The 18,119-nt window shown below is 52.2% G+C and overlaps 1 protein-coding gene across 2 annotated transcripts; it reads left to right on the top strand.

Annotated features, from left to right (window-relative positions):
• Positions 1-357: 357 nt before the first annotated feature.
• LOC102099693 (immunoglobulin superfamily member 2) lies at positions 358-15,844 on the top strand. Of its 2 annotated transcripts, XM_005524191.3 has the most exons (8): positions 358-517; positions 1,409-1,786; positions 2,621-3,040; positions 5,670-6,053; positions 7,512-7,916; positions 12,239-12,640; positions 13,483-13,878; positions 15,370-15,844. In XM_005524191.3, exons 1-8 carry the CDS (start codon positions 454-456, stop codon positions 15,561-15,563), a joined length of 2,643 nt encoding a protein of 880 aa, XP_005524248.3. In that variant the 5' UTR covers positions 358-453; the 3' UTR covers positions 15,564-15,844. The 2 variants fall into 2 exon arrangements, with proteins under 2 accessions (XP_005524248.3, XP_014109003.2); XM_014253528.2 differs by lacking the exon at positions 5,670-6,053.
• The last annotated feature ends 2,275 nt before the right edge of the window (positions 15,845-18,119 follow it).

Genomic DNA, 18,119 nt, shown 5'->3' with positions numbered 1-18,119 from the left:
ACCTAAGGCATCACACTGCTGTCTGCAGCCATGGGAAATAAATAGCTGGAGGAACCTTCAACCCTAGAAATCCTCTTCCATCCCTTCCTGGAATCCAGCCCCTTGTCCCCTCCTCGCTGTTAGCAGGCAGAAGCTACTCTACACCAAAGCCACAGCAAGCAGGTGCCAGCAGGTGGGCATCTGGCATGGGAACAGTGACAGAAGGGGCTTTGGGCATTGTCACGCTTGCCCAGGTGGCCTGGGGACAGGGCACTGGCTGTCACCTCCCAGAGGGTGTTACTTTGCTGATGCACTCTGCTCCGTGACTTCTCCCTGCCATTCTAAGCAGAGGAAACCACCACTGACAGACAGTTTCCTCCCAGCCACCTTCTATTTAGCGGAGCGGCTGTTGCTATTGCCCATGAGAACCCACCACCGCCCCTCTGGGAGAGGATCCAAGCAGAGTGGATTCCCATGGGGCTGCCACAGTGCCTGGCAGCTGCCTTCCTCTTCCTCTTCCTCCTCCTCCTTCTCCTGGGTGAGTACCCTGCCCAGTGGCCGGAGCTTTCTTGGAAGTGTTGTGGGGAAAGCAGGGCATGGGGGGTTCAGCCAGCACTGCTGAGGCTCAGTTGCCATAGGAAGAGGTGCATCAGCATCTGCTCCTTTTGCACTGTGTTTTCACTCCAAAATGAGAGCCCAAACTTTAAGAGGGTTTTGGTGTGGGGACAGCCACATCCCTGTTGAGTGGCTGATTGCAGTGTGGAGGGTGTTACCTTGCTCCCTCTTCCACTGGGGGGGGGAAATTTCTGAAGGTTTCCTAGGCAGTGTTGTCACCACCTCTCTTCCCTGGCCATCATGGCTGTTTTTTGGCCCATGTCCTGTGGGCATTCCGCTTGGTGTGCATGCTGAACATGCAGAGTGAATGTCACTGCTGGGAGCTATATGGAAGGGCAGGGTCTGTGGGTGGCAATCCCCAGACCCTCTGCAAGCAGAAATGGAGGGAGCTCTTGATGCTTTCTGGTGTCCCCTGCCTCCAGAGGAGCTCTTGCTGACTCCCTCTCCTGTGCTCTCCTCTGTTTCTGTCTGTGGAGCATCTCTGCAGCAGCCATCTCTGCATCTCCTTCTCTGGCAGTGATCAGGTCTCCCCCCTCCTCCCTGTCCCCCACACTTTCTGCAGGACCTGAGATCTTGGCCCACTTAATTTGAACACACCACAAGCTTCCTCCTTGATCTCAGCCTGGTTGCTGCTTCCTCTCCTGCCTGTGAAAGGCTCTTCATGCACAAATGGACTCAGCAGCCCTCTGGCCATGCAGCTCTGGTCTCTGTCGTGCGACCCCCGGTGTGGCAGGAGACAAGAAAGTTCAGGGCTCTGTAGTGACAGGACTTGTTCTTGTTACTGTACCCCTGCAAACACCGTGTGTGCTGACAGGTGTGAGCACTGGCCAGCGGGTGGTGACTGTGCAGGAGGGACCCCTCTACCGCACGGAGGGGTCCCACGTCACCCTGTGGTGCAAGGTGAGCGGCTACCAGGGCCCGGCGGAGCAGAACTTCCAGTGGTCCATCTACCTGCCCTCGGCCCCCGAGCGGGAGGTGCAGATCGTCAGCACCGTGGACCCCTCCTTCCCCTACGCCATCTACACCCAGCGTGTGCGCAGCCGGGGCATCTTCGTGGAGCGGCTGCAGGGGGACGCCGTCCTGCTGCACATCACCGAGCTGCAGGACCGCGACGCCGGCCAGTACGAGTGCCACACGCCCAACACCGACGAGAGGTACTTCGGCAGCTACAGCGCCAAGACCAACCTCTCAGGTGTGGGATCAATCTCCTGAGTGAGAGCCCTGTGGGGCAGGTCTCTACTGTCCCCACCTTTGCACTGGGGAGAAGTGCTCGTCTGTCAGAGGGACAGCTGGGGGAAGGGGTGGTTAGTGGGGCTGAGGTAGGTTTGTCCACACATCCCCTGGTTATTGCCTCCCAGCCAGAGCAAGGGGAGGGAAAGGAAGCCTCTTCTCCCCCATGACTTCAGCTCCTGACACAGACACAGCATGTCGCAGCTGGGCACTTAGGAAGGCAGGAATTTCCAGGCTCTGTGCATTAACTGCTGTTGTCTTCCCAGGCTGGGGTGTGGGAATTGACCCAAGTGGGATACCCACAGATGGAGGGAGGTAGCAGTTCTTGCAGACAACTGGGGAGGAAGGCAATGGGGTGGAGAAACAGAGGGAAAGGCCCTACTGTGAGCACACCAAGTCTACGTGGTGGTTGGTACTTCCACTCGGTGTTCAGCCCTGTTTTCTCCTTTATCTTGGTGTTGCACCAGTCTACATTTGGAATAGTGAGGGAATGGATTCTAATCTCCTTGGGGCTGCCTAATTGATACTGATTGTAGTTTGACTGAAGAGGGCACTGCAAAGAGATTCACTGTTTTTCTTGTTTGCTGAGGTTTCAGTCACTTCACACCTCAACATAAGCTGATGGAAGCCTTGTCAGTCAGCTACAGAAGATTTTTCTCCAGTACTGTCATGTCCCTTAGGCCGTGGTTGCAGTTTCTTGGGAGTTGTCCTGGGACAGGAGCTGGACTCAGCAATTCTTGTGGGTCCCTTTCATCTCAGGATATTCTGTGATTCTGTGTTTCTCCCCCATGCTCAGTGATTCCAGACACACTCTCGGCTTCCATGGCCCCCCAGGCCCTCACTCTCATGGAAGGGGATGCGGTGGAGCTTACCTGTGAGGTGTCCAAGTCCACAGCCCAGCACACACATCTCTCAGTTGGCTGGCACCTTCTTCAGGGAGCAGCAGGAGAGCACCGTGCCAAGGAGATCCTCACCCTCTCCAAGGACTTCATCCTGAAGCCAGGGCCCTCCTATGAGCAGAGGTTTCTGGAGGGGGATGTGCAGCTGAACAAGGTTGGGAACAGCACCTACAAGCTTGTCATCAGGAGGGTGAAGCCATCTGACCAGGGACAGCTGTACTGTGAGGCAGCCGAGTGGATTGAGGATCCTGATGAGACGTGGAAGGACATCTCCTGCAAGCAAACAGAGAGGACTTCGCTGGCAGTTGTGAGCCAGGGTAAGGCTTTTGCAAACTCTCGGGTTTTCAGACTCCCCTGTGCATTCAAGGCTCTACAGCAGATTTCACTGCCTCTGCTGCAGCCCAGGGCCACACTGGTGGGTCTGGCTGGACACCGAGGGGGTGGGCTGGGCTCAGGGCCATGGCAGCCCCTGGTCCAGGAGCTCTTGGTGCTTTGGCTGCTCATGCAGCCCAGTCTCCAACACCAGCAGCAAGCCCACAGCCTCACAGACCTGTGTGAGGCGCTGGCAGAGGGCGTAGCGCGTGCCCACAGCGGCCTGGATCATCCTTGGCAACCCTAAATCCCCCAGTGTGGGGAAATCCAGGGCTGTTTCACTGCCTCGAGGCTCTTGTGGCCTTAAAAAAGTGCTCCTCAGTCAGCTGCCCGTCACTGTGCTGCAGCCACAGGCACGGAGGGACACGGGGATGGCCTGTGTGTGCTGCAGGCCTCTTGTTGGAGCTGGCTTGTCTGTCCCTGCTGCCACCGGCCCGCTGGTTTCCAGAGCAGCTGGTGCTGCCGTTCATTAGGCCATTCCTCTGAGCACCCTGCCTGCCATCCCTCCTGCCACAAGCCTTTGCTGGCTGCGGTCCCTCGCCCTGCTCTTCCCCCAGGTGTGTGGGAGTGCCCAGGGGAAGGGAGAATCTCTCTCTCTCACCAGTAAGCTTTAGCTCAAAGCAGCCAAGACAAGGTTTGTGGATAGTTGGTGTCCTTTAACATAGAGTGCAGTGAAATTGGAGCAAGTGTCCCGCTGAGAGCCTGCCTGTGGAGGTGGTGTACGCTGTCCCCACACCTCAGGGTGGGTGAAGGAGGCCACAGAGCAGAGCTGGGGCAGTGAGGGGAACTGATGTCTCATGGCAGGGTGGTGAGTCAGAGCAGGAAACCAAAGAAACAGCGCTCGTATGTGGCTCAGGGGAGCAAGGTATCAGCAGGAAGGGGCGGGAAGTGTGGTCTCTTGTCAGTCTGCTTCCTGAAACCTGTCTGACTGGCAAAGCTTTATTCCTTCCCCTCATTGTGCACTGTGTGCAGCAAGGGCTTTCCAGGCCTGCTGCTGCTTGGGGAGCAATGGCAGTCAATGCACTTCCATGCATCCTCTTGTTGAAGAGGGCTTGGTAGTGTTTGGATTCAGGTCTCAGTGCCATGGGATCATTTAGAAATAGAGAAGACTTGTCAGGGTTTGGTATTTGTCCCGTGGTAAGTGTTAGAGGTAGGAGGGAGGTGATGGTGGCAGTATTGGTGCTCCTGGTACTGCCATGGTGGGACAGCAGTGGCTGTGCAAGCCCTCCATCAAGGATGCAGGGCTGGTTTCTTCCTCCAGCATCCAGTGGGGGAGCCCAGGCCGCAGGGCTGAGCACCCCATCGCTCCCAGAGCCATCGACCACTCTGACCGTGGCTAACTGCTCCATCGGTTTCTATAAACTCTGCTGCAAATATTTAGGAATGCCAAACATATCTGCAGCAGCTGGGATTCCTGTTCACAAACTGTTTATGAACCAGTGTTTAAATTCACAGGGTACTCATTTCCAATAAAGTATTTGAGCCCTTCCAGTTGTGGTCTGGGAGCTGCTCTGTTTTACTTTCCAAACCACAGCATGTAACCTTTCCCTTGTTTCGAGTCTCAGGGGGCACCACAGTGACCCAGGGAGACAGAGTGGGGTGAGCCAGGGAATCTGGGCTCAGTCCTTCCTCCAGCTTTTGGCCATGCCAGTGCTCTGTGGGGTCATGGCACAGGGTTTTGGGGTACCCAGTGGGTCTCCTGCTTGCAGTCACTGTCCAGCCAGGCTGATGCCAGGAACCGGGGGGTTGAATGCCCAGTGAGGAAGGTGAATGGTATCATAGGACCCAGAGATGAGGTCCTTATCTCAGACACAGCTGACTGCCCAAGAGGGTCTGCCAAGGGAAAGAAGACTTTAGGTTCCCCCTGTCACTGCCTTCTTTGCTCAGCACCTACTGCTAATTTTTATGGGGGGGTCTACCTCCTCTTGCTTCCTTCCTGCCTCCCCATCTTGTGGAAAGTCTTGACATTTCTGCTTTCTGTAGGAACTTAACCCAAATCCTCTCCAGCTTGGAGAGCATCTCCTGCCTACAACCCACAGTAGCCACTGGTGGCTTCAGCATGTGGGAACAGCCACAGTAGATTCAGACAAGCCGCTTGAATGCCAGCCCTTCATGCACTTTTTTCTGCCACAAGCAGCAGAGTTCAAACCACCACTGTGATGAAACCCCTTTGTGCCCCTTTTTAGCTTACAGGATGGGTGTTCCATGAGGTAAAACAGCTCCAGGAGGGTGAGACAGAGCAGCACCTGCAAAAGCTGATGCCTCTGAGTTAGGGCAGCCCTCATTTCGGATGCCTGAGCTGAGCAGGGGCTGGCTGTGGCCAAAGGCTGTCCCAGTGGATGCTCTGCTCTGTTTGGTTTATCTGCTCTTGTCAGGGGAACTCAGCACCCCAGGGCTCTGGCACTTCCTTCACCTGCAACTGCTCCCCCCAGGGTCAAAGTTTTCCGTCCTGATCCCTTTTCTTCTGAAAGAAAACATTTAAACAGAGAATTCCCTCCCGTTGCCCTCTGCAAGGCCAGGAGGGAAGCACGGGCAGGGCCACCCACCACCCTCCTTGTTTTTGATTGCCCACAGGCAGAGACCTCTCCGTGGACATCGCCGCTGCTGAGCGCTCCCTTTCTGAAGGGGACACCCTGCAGCTCACTTGTGTGGTAGGAGCCCCAAAGAACAGCAGCAGGCACTTTAAAGTGATTTGGCTCCTCAATGAGATGGAAGTGGCCAAGGTTGACCCCCATGGGGTATTGATTTGGGAGGAAGGATACCAGGAAAGAGCCAAGCTGGGGCAGCTCCGAGCATTCAAGCCAAGCAACGCAGTTTATGTGCTCAGCATCTCTGAGGTGGGGCTGGAGGACAAGGGCACGTACCAGTGCTCTGTGTCGGAAATGAAGACTCCTGGAGACTTGCACAGCATCCAGACCAATGTGTCATCAGGCATACAAGTCAATGTGAAGCCAGTAGGTTAGTAAATCCTAACAGCTGCTCTTCTGGGTAAAGCCTGCAGGATCCTTGGCTGGAGAATGCTTTGGGTCTGGCCTCATTTTGACAGGGGCAGCAAGAGTGCAAATGTGCCATATGGTTTTTGATAGATAACGGGAAAAGCATTTGCTTTAGCAAATATTAGCATGACAGACACAGTAGTTGTCAAGAAAGTGTAAACCTTTAGTCTAGTCTCTGCAGTAAATTTTGGGGAAAATAGGTAGAATTCTGAGGAGTCTGTGTCATCCTGTATCTTTGGTACTGAAAACTGTGAGCAACATCTGCTGCTACTCCTGAAAATCACAGGAAAACCCAGCAGAACAGGTATGTATGGGGAGGGGGATCATTGCCATTTCCATCAGGGAAATGATGAACTCTCCCTGTTTTAGATGATGATTTGTGACAAACCACTCTAAGAAAAGTGTGTAGGAGGCTCTTGGTTTCCTTGTCATGACTAGATAATGGTTATTCTGATGTAGCAGGAGCTGCCTGCTGGGACTTTGTTTCTTAACTAATTCTTTATGTATCCATATCCCAAAGAAAGACATTAAACAGAAAAAAACCCAACAAAACAAAACAGAAAAACCACAACCGCAAAGCCTTCTCCAAATCTACAGGGAAAGGCTGGTTGAAAATTTCAGGCATTTCCCCAACTCCTTTCCTTTTCCAGCATCAAGAATTTATCTAGTCTTTCACTCGCCCCTGCAGTGCTTCAGTTTCCCCATTTCTATCAGGATGCTAGAGTCCTCCATGGTGTGCTTTGGGACAACAGCTGAAATGCTGGGAGACCTGAAGGGCAGCATCTTGCTCAGCAGGCCTTTGTCCTTAAGCTGAAATACAAAATATCTGTTCTAGCAGCATAATTACTTGCAGTAATCAAGATCAACAAAGCTACTTGCTGAGTTTTCTGGTGGTATTGATCAGATACACCCCTGGTGCTGATTGCTTCCCCTGCCCTTTTCTCTGAGTGCAGAGCCCCTAAGCTCTACAGTGTGCAAGTGACCATGTCCTTCCTTCTGGGGTGCCTTTATGGAGAGGCAGCTTTTTTTGGCTGTGATTTAGCATGGTTCTCCTTTCTTGTTGCTGGGCTGGGTGCCTGAGAGCACCAGTCAGACCACAGGAATTGTTAAGTTTTAGTGGAAGGAAGCAGCAAACAGGAGAGCAACATCAGCAGAGGATCCCTGGCTCTTCTGGTGTAGGATTGGGGACCCTGGAAAAGAGGATACACAGAGTTTTCTGGGAAATTGGGGGGTTGGAAAGTGGGAGGTAGGAGAGGGCCAAGGGCTGCATGGGGTTGGCAGAGCACAGTGGAGAGCAGCACTGGCAGAGGAGCAGCAGCAGTGCTGGTGCCATGGCCCTGTGGTGCCCAGGGCTGCGTGGGTGGGGTGGCACAAGGCAGAACTTCTGTCCCCATGCCAAGGGCTGTCTCCTCCCGAGCAGGTCTGGGTCTGCACGCCACGCTGAGCAGCCGAATTGCCACCGTCAGTTACGGGCAGAGTTTTGAGCTCTTCTGCCAAGTGAACGCCAGCTACACCCTGGAGGAGGTGCCAGCGTCTGTGAGGTGGCTTTTCCTGCCCAGCCTGCGCACGGGTCCCTTTCAGGAGCTGGTCAGGGCCTTTCCCAGTGGCACTGTGGTCTGGGGGACAGCACAGCCACACCTCCAGGGGAAAGCCCAGCTGGTGAAGGCTGACACCTCCTTCAGGCTGCGCATCCACAGCGCCTTGCCTGCCAACGAGGGGACGTACCAGTGTGAGGTGGAGGTCTGGAGGAGGAACATCCTGCCCCTGGGGCAGCCAGCAGCCAGCACCAGCTCCAATGCCGTGGGAATAAAAGTGGTGCTGCCAGGTAAGCAGAGCCTTCAGCAGAGGTCTCTCCTGCAACTTTAAATCCATCAAACGTAACCAGGGCCACTGATGTCTGGGGTGTCCCCAGCAGGGTCACCTCCCAGGGCTGCAGGAGATGGTGCTGCCTGTTCTGGTGCTTCCTCAGCTCCTGACAAAACCTTGGGGACAAATTTGGTGTTGGTGAGCAGCAGTATCTATTTGTTTGCAGATTACACCAGCCACACAGGGACCAGCCTTGCCACTAGGATTTTAAGCCTGGTTTCTGGAAAGAAGCAGTGCCCCCCAGGAAGCCCAGCTGAATGTTTGGGGTGTGAGGTAAACCCCATGGTGTGGGTTTCTGGGAGGCAGTGGAGACAGACCAGCCCCTGAAGCTGATGCTGGGATATGTCTGTGTTCCCTGACCAGAATATTCAAGGTATGCAGAGAAAGCACCAGGCCTCTGTGCCGGGCTGGGAGCCAGCACTGAGCCTCAGGGTGCCAGGGACTCGGTGGGGAGGTATCTCATCCCCAGCACGGCTGGGGCCCTGCCCAGGGTTCCCTTTTATGGCCACGCCTGCAAGCAGGGTCTGTGCTGCCATCCCTCCTGCCAGCATCCCGCTGGGAGCCTGGTCCTCTTATGGAAGAGATGCTGCAAGCAGACCCCACCACCCTGCCATGCGCCTGCTCCCTGCCGTCCCTGGCAGCACCACGGTGTCAGCGTGCCCTGCTCACAGCTGGGGCTGCTGCAGGAGCTGCGGGGTTTGTCCTGGCCAGAGCCTCTGGAGGCAGGCCTGAGAATATGGGCTGGTTTAGGTTTTTTGCCCTTGTGTCTGTTCTGCCAGCAGAGGAGAGTTCTTGCTCTTTTTTTTTTTTTTTTTTTTCATGCATTAAGTGCTCCTTCCTCTAAAATCCTCCGATTTTCAGAATCCACAACCCAGTGAACTGAAATTATGCATTTTTCATGTTTTTTAACTGATGGATTTGCTGTGGCATAAACGAATACATTTTCTTCCCTGTCTGGGCTCTTTTCTCTGTTGCTCTCTCCTGTTCCGCTGTTATTCATTCCTCACCCCTTTGGAGCTGACTGCTGGGATGCTCTGTTGAACACTGGAGCTACCACCAGCTGGGGCAGGGTGGTACTGAGGTGACAACAATCAGCACCTTTGGGCACACATCTCTAGTGTAAATGGCATTAAGATGAGCAGGCCTAATGGCAGAGCATCCACACAGAGGAGATGGTAGCAGCGTGAGAATACAACATTTGGCTCCAAATGTGCTGCTGTTGCTGGAGACTGTGGTACTGTAAAGAGTGGAACTGGGAGAGGGTGATGCACAGTGGGAGGTCCCTGCTGGCTCTAGTGACACCTCCCTTGGAAAGGCACCAGGAGCCAGTGAAGGATATTTGGGAGGGTAGGGAAGTCTGGGGAGGAAGCTGGCTCGGGCAGCAATGGGGTTGGGGCGAAGCTGCAGAAAATGAAGCTGCAAATCATGAAAATCACCAGCCTGCTTCTCCTCTTATAAAACCTTATAGCTGGAGCCTGCAGAGATACTGGAGTTCTTGACTTTTTGCTCCAGCACTTTGTTTACTCTTTGATGTCAGTCAGTTCTTTAGGAGTTTACATGTTGCTGTGGTCTGTGGGCCATCTTCAGATAGGAGGGGCATCCATGAAAGATTTTAACATGCAGGGAAGGAGGAGAGATCTTTTCCCTTTCCAATATCTTACGTGGGATTTCATTATTAGTGCTCCTTGAGCCTCTCAGTGTAGCTGCTTCCCCCACTCTGGGGTGAGCTGCAGGGGCTTTTTCACCTTGTGTCCCTCAGGCCAGCAGCCCACATGGGCTGTGCCCTTCTGCCTGCTCCACTGCTCCTGGGCCAGGTGGAAAACCAAGCATCAGCAGGCAAGGTTCACAGGGAAACGGGTGGTGAGATGCTCAGCTCGGTTAATTAAATTGAAAATGAAAGGGAAAACAGCACCATAGCTTTATGTGAGAAAGGAAGAGGCAGGCAGCTGCTCTGCCCTTTTGGTAATTGATCTTTAGCAGTATAGAGAGGAGCTAAAACAAAGGGGCTTTGCAGCAAGTGTTCTGCTTCCTCTTGAGGTGATCTCCGAGAGTGTAACAATTCTCATCAAAATCAAGCACTCAAGGCAGTGGTTCCTGTACCTCCTCTCTGAGCTCTAATAGCTTTTCCTTCTCTGGAACATTTTCTGTCCCCAAAGGTGTCAGGCTAGGCCACGCACAAGCACAAGCCTACCTGCACCCTTGTCCCCTGGCAATTCACTGACTGTCTGAGTGGGATCCTTGGTACCGAGCAGATGAATTAAGAATTAAGTATCTTATTTTTTCCAGTGTGATCACTTCACCTGTCACAGAAACACAGGATGGTGGAGATTGGCAGGGACCTCTGGAGGTCACCTGGTCCACCTCCCTGTGCAAGCAGGGCCACCTAGAGCAGGCTGCCCAGAACCATCTCCAGATGGCTTTTGAGTCCTCCCTCTGAAGGTTTGTGCTCCCACAGAGCCAGCTCTGGGATGGGTATGCTTTTAAGTACTGACGTTTAAGATATCAACTTGCATCTAGCTGCCAGGTATGCTCAAGTCCGTGTAAATTTCATGGTGGATCTGATGAATTTGCACAGTGCCCTAATTCGGGTGACTACTGTCCCCTCTCTTCTCCTTTTTGCTCATAACTGTTTCTTCAGAGCAGTAAATGCACACTGTGAAATGCAGGACAGCACTGTGATCCCTTGGGAGCATCCACCTCCCAGACATCCTGGTAAGTGCTGCTGTGGAAATCCTCACCACTAAAGTGAGGCAGTAAGCAGATACTGGGACTCGTGCAAGTGCCTCTGTGGAGGAAACCGGCAACCTTCGGGTGAAAATGCGTTTGTCTGCAGAGAGAAGGAAGAGTAATGGGTTTCAAAGAGAAAAGAATAAGCAGGGAGGTTTTGTTGGCAGATTTCACAAAGAGGCAGAGGCTCTACAGAGATGTAAAGACATATCAGGATATTTTGCTTTGACCAGTCTCAAGATAGGCAGTGAAGGCCTTTGAAATGGATTGCTTGAGTTTGGAGAAGAAATGCTTGAAGGAAGAGGAAATGTGCAAGCTTTCTCCTGCAGCATCTCTCTTTCCCCTCAGCTCCTGTGGGAGAAGCTGCAGCCCCCTCCTGTCCCAAAGCCCTCTCCACAACCTGCTGCCATCACATCCCTTGGGAGAGGACTGTGAAGGAGAGTGCCCTGCTGAGCCTGTGGCCAAGGGCAGGGGTCTGAGTCATTCTGAGGGACCATCTCAGTCTGTCCTCTGCTGCCTGCCCCCAAATCAGCACCCAGGGCCTGAGCCTTAAGGGAGCTCAGTTGTCCCCAGCCTCTGTGGCAGAGGGTGTCCTGTTGCTCAGCTCGTGTGCAAGGAAAGTTCTAAGAATGGAAACTCAGCCTATGGCCCCCTAAAACCCTGATGGTGTCTCCTGCTGAGTATTTTCTCCCTACCCAAGGGTGGATCCCTGTGTATATTCCTTCCCCTGACTGCTGACTCCATCTGACAGAGGTGGAGTCTCAGCATGGAGGGGAGGGTGGAGGGGAAATGCAGGTGGTTGGAGGACCTTTACAGATATGGATTTGCAGCTTTCTCACTGCTGGAGGAGAGGTTCCAGCAACAGGTGATGCACTGTGGGAGGAGGTTTCCTCAAAGCAGGAGCAGCACAGACACATCAGGATCAGCAGTGCCTGCTGCTGAGGCAGCACCTTCCCTCTGCTCTCCTCAACTGCACAGCACTGAACAATGACTGGGTGTGACCTCAGAGGGTGTGCAGGACTCTGTGCTGTGGTTTTGGATTAATAACCACAGCGAACATCTGAGATGGCAACTGTTAGTGAGACCCACAGGGGCTCTGTAGTCTCTCAGTGATAAAAGACACTTGTTCACAGTCTCCAAAGGCGTGGGCTGGTTTTGTCACGTACGTGTGAGCCTGCTGATGGAAGCAGTGGTAGACAGACATGTTTGCTTCAGACAGAGGCTCTCCCTCCAAGCTCCAACACAATGGCTGCCTCCATCCCCCATTCCTGCTCCGTGGCTTCCAAGGCACCTCCTCTGCTACTCTCCTTCCTAACACTTCCTAACTCCTGGTAACACCCAGCTGTGGTTCCCTGCTATTGTTTGAACAAGGGTGTGTGGATTTGCTCTTCCCCTCCTTCCTTCACCCTCTGCTCCAGCATCCCCTAATGTGTCTTTGTCCTCTGTGCACCCTCTTCCTTACTCCTCTTTCAGTGTGTTTCTCTCAGGACAGCTTTATTCCTCTCCTTGTCAGTATCCCTGTGCTGGCATGATGGTTTTCTTTCTCCATTTCAGAAAGCAAGCTTCAGGTTGCTACGCAAGACAGCTCTGTGGAAATTGCCAGTGGTAACGCAGCCATTGAGTGCAGGGTTGTGTTTGCCCCGAAAAATTCGCAGTTTGCTGTTACCTGGTACCTCCTGCCTCCTCTGGCAGATGCGACGCCCCTGCAAATCATCAGGGCCAGCTACAGCAGCATACTGGAATACGGGTCTGAATTCAGCTCTCCTGCACAAAAGTCCCGGTTCCTAAGCCAGAGGGTGTCCAGCAACACATTCCAGCTGCAGATTCTGTCTGCAAACCTCGGGGACCAGGGCAGGTACTACTGTGTGGTAGAGGAGTGGCTCTGGCTGGTGGATCGCTGGTACAAGCTCGGAGAGGGAGCATCGGGAAGGACCACGCTGAGGTTCAGACTCCCAGGTGAGCAGGTGTTGTCCCTTGTACAGGTGCTGCTGAAGAAGGTTGGATCAACTCATGACAGACCCCTGTCAGGCCTCTCCTAAACTGGCAGGGCTTAGAAGAAGCAGCAGCTCCTGTGCTGGATCTGAGGCTTAGGGATACAGGAGCTGTCAGTGCCTCTCAAAGGGAAATAGGGAATTAGGAAGATTTACCATATCCTCCCAAACCAACTGAGCTGCTATCTTTGCTACTGGCAGATGTAGTCAAATGCTTCATAACAAAGTGAATTGTGACCTTTTTCTTTTCCCTGCAACACCTGGTGCACTTGGGTGGTTGTACAATGCTGTTGAATAGAGAAGCAGCCCTTACCTGATGCTCCTGAGCACCCTGAAGGAAAACGCTTGGTTTTCCTTACCCTGCAGCACGTTGCTGCTAAGAAACAAGACTGGAAGTTCAGCTGCTCTCACCTTAATCACTGCACCTCTGGGGTGCATGGTGGGTCTCCCTGGCTCAGTTCTTCCCTCCCTCAGCCTCACCCCAACTCTAAATAAAGTGGATCAGAGAATTCCAGCTTCCTAAATAGCTGTTGGTCCAAAGAATGCCTTTATCACTTATTTTGAGGGGGTAGGAAGTATTATTGCATGGGGGACAGAGATGATGGGGAAGGTGGGGACATGACTCCCCAGGGAGAATGGACAGGAGCAAGGGGCCTGTGTCTGTCCAGCAGAGGCTCCTGCAAGAGGCCATTCCAATCCCTCACCCTTTGCTCCAGAAGGTTCCTATCAGCTTGTGGGTGCAGGCAGAAGTGGTTTTTACAACAGTACAACACCACAACATCTCTTTCTGCTTGCACTCTCCCCCAGAGCGCGAGCTGCAGATGGAGAGAACCAACAGCAGCATCTCCGCGAGGGAGGGCGAGGAGGTGACGCTGCCCTGCCGGCTGCAGGGTGCCCTCCTGCCCGGCACACACCTCTCAGCCACCTGGTTCCAGGTGGGGAGCAGTGGCCGTGACAGCTGCCTGCTGACCCTGCACCACGATGGCACCATGGAGTACCCGCAGGAGCGCCTGGCAGGGCGGCTGTACCTCCGCCGCCCCTCCGCTGGCGACTTCAGCCTGACGCTGCTCAGCGTGGAGAGGGGAGATGCTGGGGCCTATTACTGCCAGCTGCAGGAATGGCAGCAGCAGAGCAAGGGGAAGGACTGGGCTCTGCGAGCCTTGGCACGCTCTGGGTACACCCAGCTCGCCACCATCCCGCCAGGTAACGCTGCTGGGTGCCAGGGGCTGATCGCCCTGCATGGCTCATCCCCCCATAGCCATGCTGGGGCCAGAACCAAAATGTTTTGGGGGGAAAATTCTTGGGGTGACCTCTCTGGCAAGTCTGTCTAGACTGAGGTCTCTAAAACCAGCCTCTTGTTCCCTTTGGGGTGAGTGGGGGTGCATGTTGGCTGCAAAGGTAGGACTGGATTCTGCATGCACAAGTTTAAGTAAATAAAAGCAAAGGTTTCAGTCAGGTGCATGTGGTGTTTTTAGGAAGGTAATACACAGGAGTTGTTGCTGCTTTGGGAAAATAGGAGGCTCAGATGACCCATGTGGAGGAAAAAGTATAAACTGTGAAATCAATCACGATGCACCCAGCTGAGAGGATCTTGTACTTGTACCCACCTTCAGCCCTGGAGCTGCCATGCCTGAAGCCAGCCTGGGTGCCTACACGAGTTATGGCTTCTGCAGGACTTCCTAGCACTGGCCAGCATGGAAAGGGTGACCCTGCAGAGCCCTCCCCTGTGCCTCCCACAGCCAGGCACGGAGCCTGCTCCCATGACTTTTCACCTACAGCAGAGCTAATCTGGATTTAGCTGCACAGAGAGGGCACTTCATCCCCCCTGCTGTTGTGCTGCTGCTGTTTTCCATCATAGCTCTCTCCAGCACTCAAGACTTCTCCTTCATCATCTCCCTCTATCTCTTGTTACCCTTTACTGGTGGAGTAACCATTGCTAAAATTGCTCAGTAACTGCTAGTAAATCCTCCTCCAGTTTTTAAATAAGTGTTTTTGCCAAGCAGTTTTCATGGTTTTCACAAAAGGCAAAAGATTAGGGGGGTGGTTTTTCTTTATCCCTCTCCTTTTAATTTTTTTTTTTTTTTTTTTGAGGGATGGCCATGTGTGTTCATGTCTGTTCCTCCAGTGATGCAGATATCTTTCAAGTACCCAGCAGCCTGCACCTCAGCTGGGGAGCTGCTCTGCAGGAGCTGCCAGGGATGAGGATGGTGCTCATGGCTGCTTTGGGGATGAAATACAATAGCAGATCAGCAGTAACAAGGAGGGGCAGGTGTCTGGGTGGGGACAGGGACCTCTTGATCTGGTTCCCTTTGCTTTCCTCTTATCCCATCTTGCTCAGTGGTGCAGCCTCTGACAGACTTGTACCTCATCCCACTGTCACTGGTGTCAGGCAGGGTGTGTTGCTTTCCCTTACTGAGCCCAGTCTGGAGCGGGTTAGCAGAAGAACTGGGTGCTTTCTGTTGGTATGTTTCAGATGAACAAATCAGGGCCTTATCTGACCTCCCCAGACAAGAAATAGAGGCAAATTGCCTGGTTTCTCTCCCTCTTCTCCTCAGTTAGCCTGTATGAATTCTTCAAAATTATTAGCTGTTGAAGACTCAGGTTAAAGCTTTAAGAAAATAGAACTTAGACAAACAGTAGGAGAGAGAAACTCAAACTAGCTTGGGCCTGACTTTTTATTTTTTTTTCCTTCAGAGTCAACTGTTTTGTCTAGGATCTGCTCATCCCCACCACTGCTGAACTTCATCTTATACTTACCATTGGTTCTGATCCTTTTCCTGGCCCTTGCTGTCTTCTGCTGGTACTGCAAATTCAGGAAAAACAAGAAGGGCAACATCACAGGATGGATGATGGAACTGGAAGGGAAAGAAGAGGTCAAGAAAACTTAGCTGGTCTGTAGAGGCAGATGTAACTTGGAGGAGCAGAGCTGGACAGCTGAGGAGGACTGAGCACTTGCAGAGGGGCTTTTTATGGGTTTGTAGTAGCTCTTGCAATAAATCCTTGAGATTGTGTGTTTGCTTTTGATGGAATGAAGCAGCTTTGGAATTACTAAGCAAACAGGGTTTTCCTAACAAGTGTTTCTGTCCTTTAGGTTAGATACTCACCCATTTCCTACTCTGTTTGTTGTGGTGCATTTGAGGTCCCTGCAGTATGCATCTCCCACTGTGGATGGAAGTGGTTTTATTCCCCTGCAGGAATAAGGGAAAAAACAGTTATTTCTGCATTCTGACACAAAAGCACCACATTTCTACTAAATTTGGGTGTCTTGATAAAATCTATGTGGTATCCAGTCTAAAAACCAGTGGTAGAACTGGAAGTGGAATATCCCATTTAAGTCATCACACTTGCCTTTGCCCACTGTTTGCTCAGGAAACTCTTGGACACTGCTGTTTTCAGGTTCAGAGAGTGCCTGTGCTCCAAGAGCATCATCTCCAAAATGAAATGGGTCTTCATCACAAAACCTGTCACAGGAGCATGAGGACTGAGCAAGGCTGGCTGGGCCTGAAGAAAGTCCAGAGCTGAGGTACCATAGCCATCCACAAAAAACCAAATCCTGTTGACCCAGTAAAGGATTTGCAGGGAGTCTTGGAGCCCACAAGGAAGATGTGGACACCAAACCATCTTGGAGATCAGGGTACAAAGTTCCCAGCTCCTTTCTTTGCTTCTGCTGTAGGAGAAGACAGCATCCAGCCTCTGGTACCTGTGCTGTCTGTGGGTCAGGAAGCTGAGACCTGGTTAAAGACACATCCAGGTTGTCCCATGTAATAAAAAAGCCATGTCTGTGCTTGTGGGGCAGATCCTCTATACTCTGGAGTCCAGCTTGGGCTCACCTTTTCAAGGCTGAGGAGCTCTGCTACCTGAAGAGTGTCTGGATGATGCGTGGAAGAAAGGAGATTTCTATCCAGTCCTGATAAGCCAAGGGATATTCCACCCCTAATTGTGCAAAATGGGATGTGGTCCCAGGGATTTGGAAGGTCAGGTATCAGAGCAACACTCTAAGCACTGTCCTCAGACCAAAGTAGCTTTATAGAAACCACAGCAGAGACTTACAAACCTGCTTCCTGTGACCACAGAGAGATTTGGAGACACCACAGCCTGTCTAGATGATCTGTTCTTTCACTTTCTTTGCAATTAGGAAAGCTGCCTGGCTTTATCCTGAAGAACTGGCAGGTGCTACAGTCCCTTGAAAATGCAGTTTTTGCACACATCTGAGGATTACTGCTCCTGTTTCCCTGTTCAGCCACCTCTGTCTGTGCTGGCTGGTTCCAGCTTGCTCAGTCTTTCCCTGCAGGATGTTTTCTGGACCCGGTGCAGCTTTTCCCTTTGCTGTCCTGACCCCAGCTGCCTCTCCCACAGCGTGAGTGCTCAGAGCTGCACGTGGGGCTCTCTGCAGAGGTTTCCCCCCTGCCTTGTGGGTTATGTGCCGTTTACACATCCCAGTGGGATGTTTGATGTTCTCTTTGCGTGTGACTGCGCGCCACTGTTTGTGCTTGGCTCGTGATCATCGGCCTCCTCTCCTGCAGATTTGCTGTCTGGCAAGTTGTGTCTCCACTTCATGTTCAGGCTGTTGACTTCTCCTCTCTGAATGAAGCCCCATTTCCATGGGGGTGTTGAACAGCTTTCTGCAGCAGTTTGTGGAAGATCCTGCCGTCTGCCTTAGCCCTGTCTCAATAAAGCTTTAACTCATGTGCCGGTTTCTGACTGTTTGACAGAGAAGCAGATGCTCCCAGGATATTAAACTCCTACAGGTTTCATGGAAAGTGGTAGGTGGAAGAAGGAGAGGAGGCAAGCGAGTTGTGCCACCAAGGGAAGGCTGCAGTGTGACTTGGCCACCTGGTACCTGGCTTGTGTTTAGGGGATTTGGAAAGGAGATGTAAGTGTACTAGGGTGTGGAGAAGGAAAGAAGGAACTGCTTTTGGCTATCAGCTGTTAACAATAAATCTGTGCACTTAGCTTATCTGCTAATTTTGTGCTGTTTATCCAGGTTTGCATTTGGCTTGTTTCCTTAGTTTGCCCAAGAATACCTTGGGAGCCTACTCCACAAACCTTGGTAAAGTCAAGAATGTATGATGTCTTATCCCTTCTCACAAGGTCTTATTGCAAGGGAGATACATCTGTTTTGTTCAAAACAAACAAAAAAAAGTAGTGGGTTGGCTTTTTTCTTGCATTCTTTTTAGTACTTTTGACTACTTTGTCCCTCTATCTCCCCAGGGATTATAGTTAAAAAGATGGTGTTCAGTTTCCACTTATTTTTAAACAAAATTTTTCCCTATTCGCCTCACTTGGTGTCTCACACTTCCTCAGATATTACCACAGCAAACTACTAATAGATGTCTTGACAGCCCATTCTTTATGTGGCTTAGGATGAGCCTCGTCATGACCATCTTCCCAGTCAAAAATCTGAATTATTTAGGTTGCTACTCATTAGCAGAGTGCTGGGGGTG

This window comes from Pseudopodoces humilis, chromosome 2 (assembly GCF_049639895.1).
Source record: "Pseudopodoces humilis isolate 2021_Gansu_Grassland_sample_001 chromosome 2, ASM4963989v1, whole genome shotgun sequence".
Classification (NCBI taxonomy): domain Eukaryota; kingdom Metazoa; phylum Chordata; class Aves; order Passeriformes; family Paridae; genus Pseudopodoces; species Pseudopodoces humilis.
The sequence above is the reverse complement of the archived record's forward strand: the minus strand, read 5'-3'. Positions and strand labels throughout refer to the sequence as shown.

What these genes read in the sequence shown, in the direction of transcription:
- LOC102099693 (XM_005524191.3), top strand. Translation starts at nt 454, where the DNA reads ATGGGGCTGCCACAGTGCCTGGCAGCTGCCTTCCTCTTCCTCTTCCTC. An exon ending in CCTCCTCCTCCTTCTCCTGG is followed by an intron (nt 518 to 1,408) that starts GTGAGTACCCTG and finishes GTGTGCTGACAG; the next exon opens with GTGTGAGCACTGGCCAGCGG. An exon ending in AATAAAAGTGGTGCTGCCAG is followed by an intron (nt 7,917 to 12,238) that starts GTAAGCAGAGCC and finishes TCTCCATTTCAG; the next exon opens with AAAGCAAGCTTCAGGTTGCT.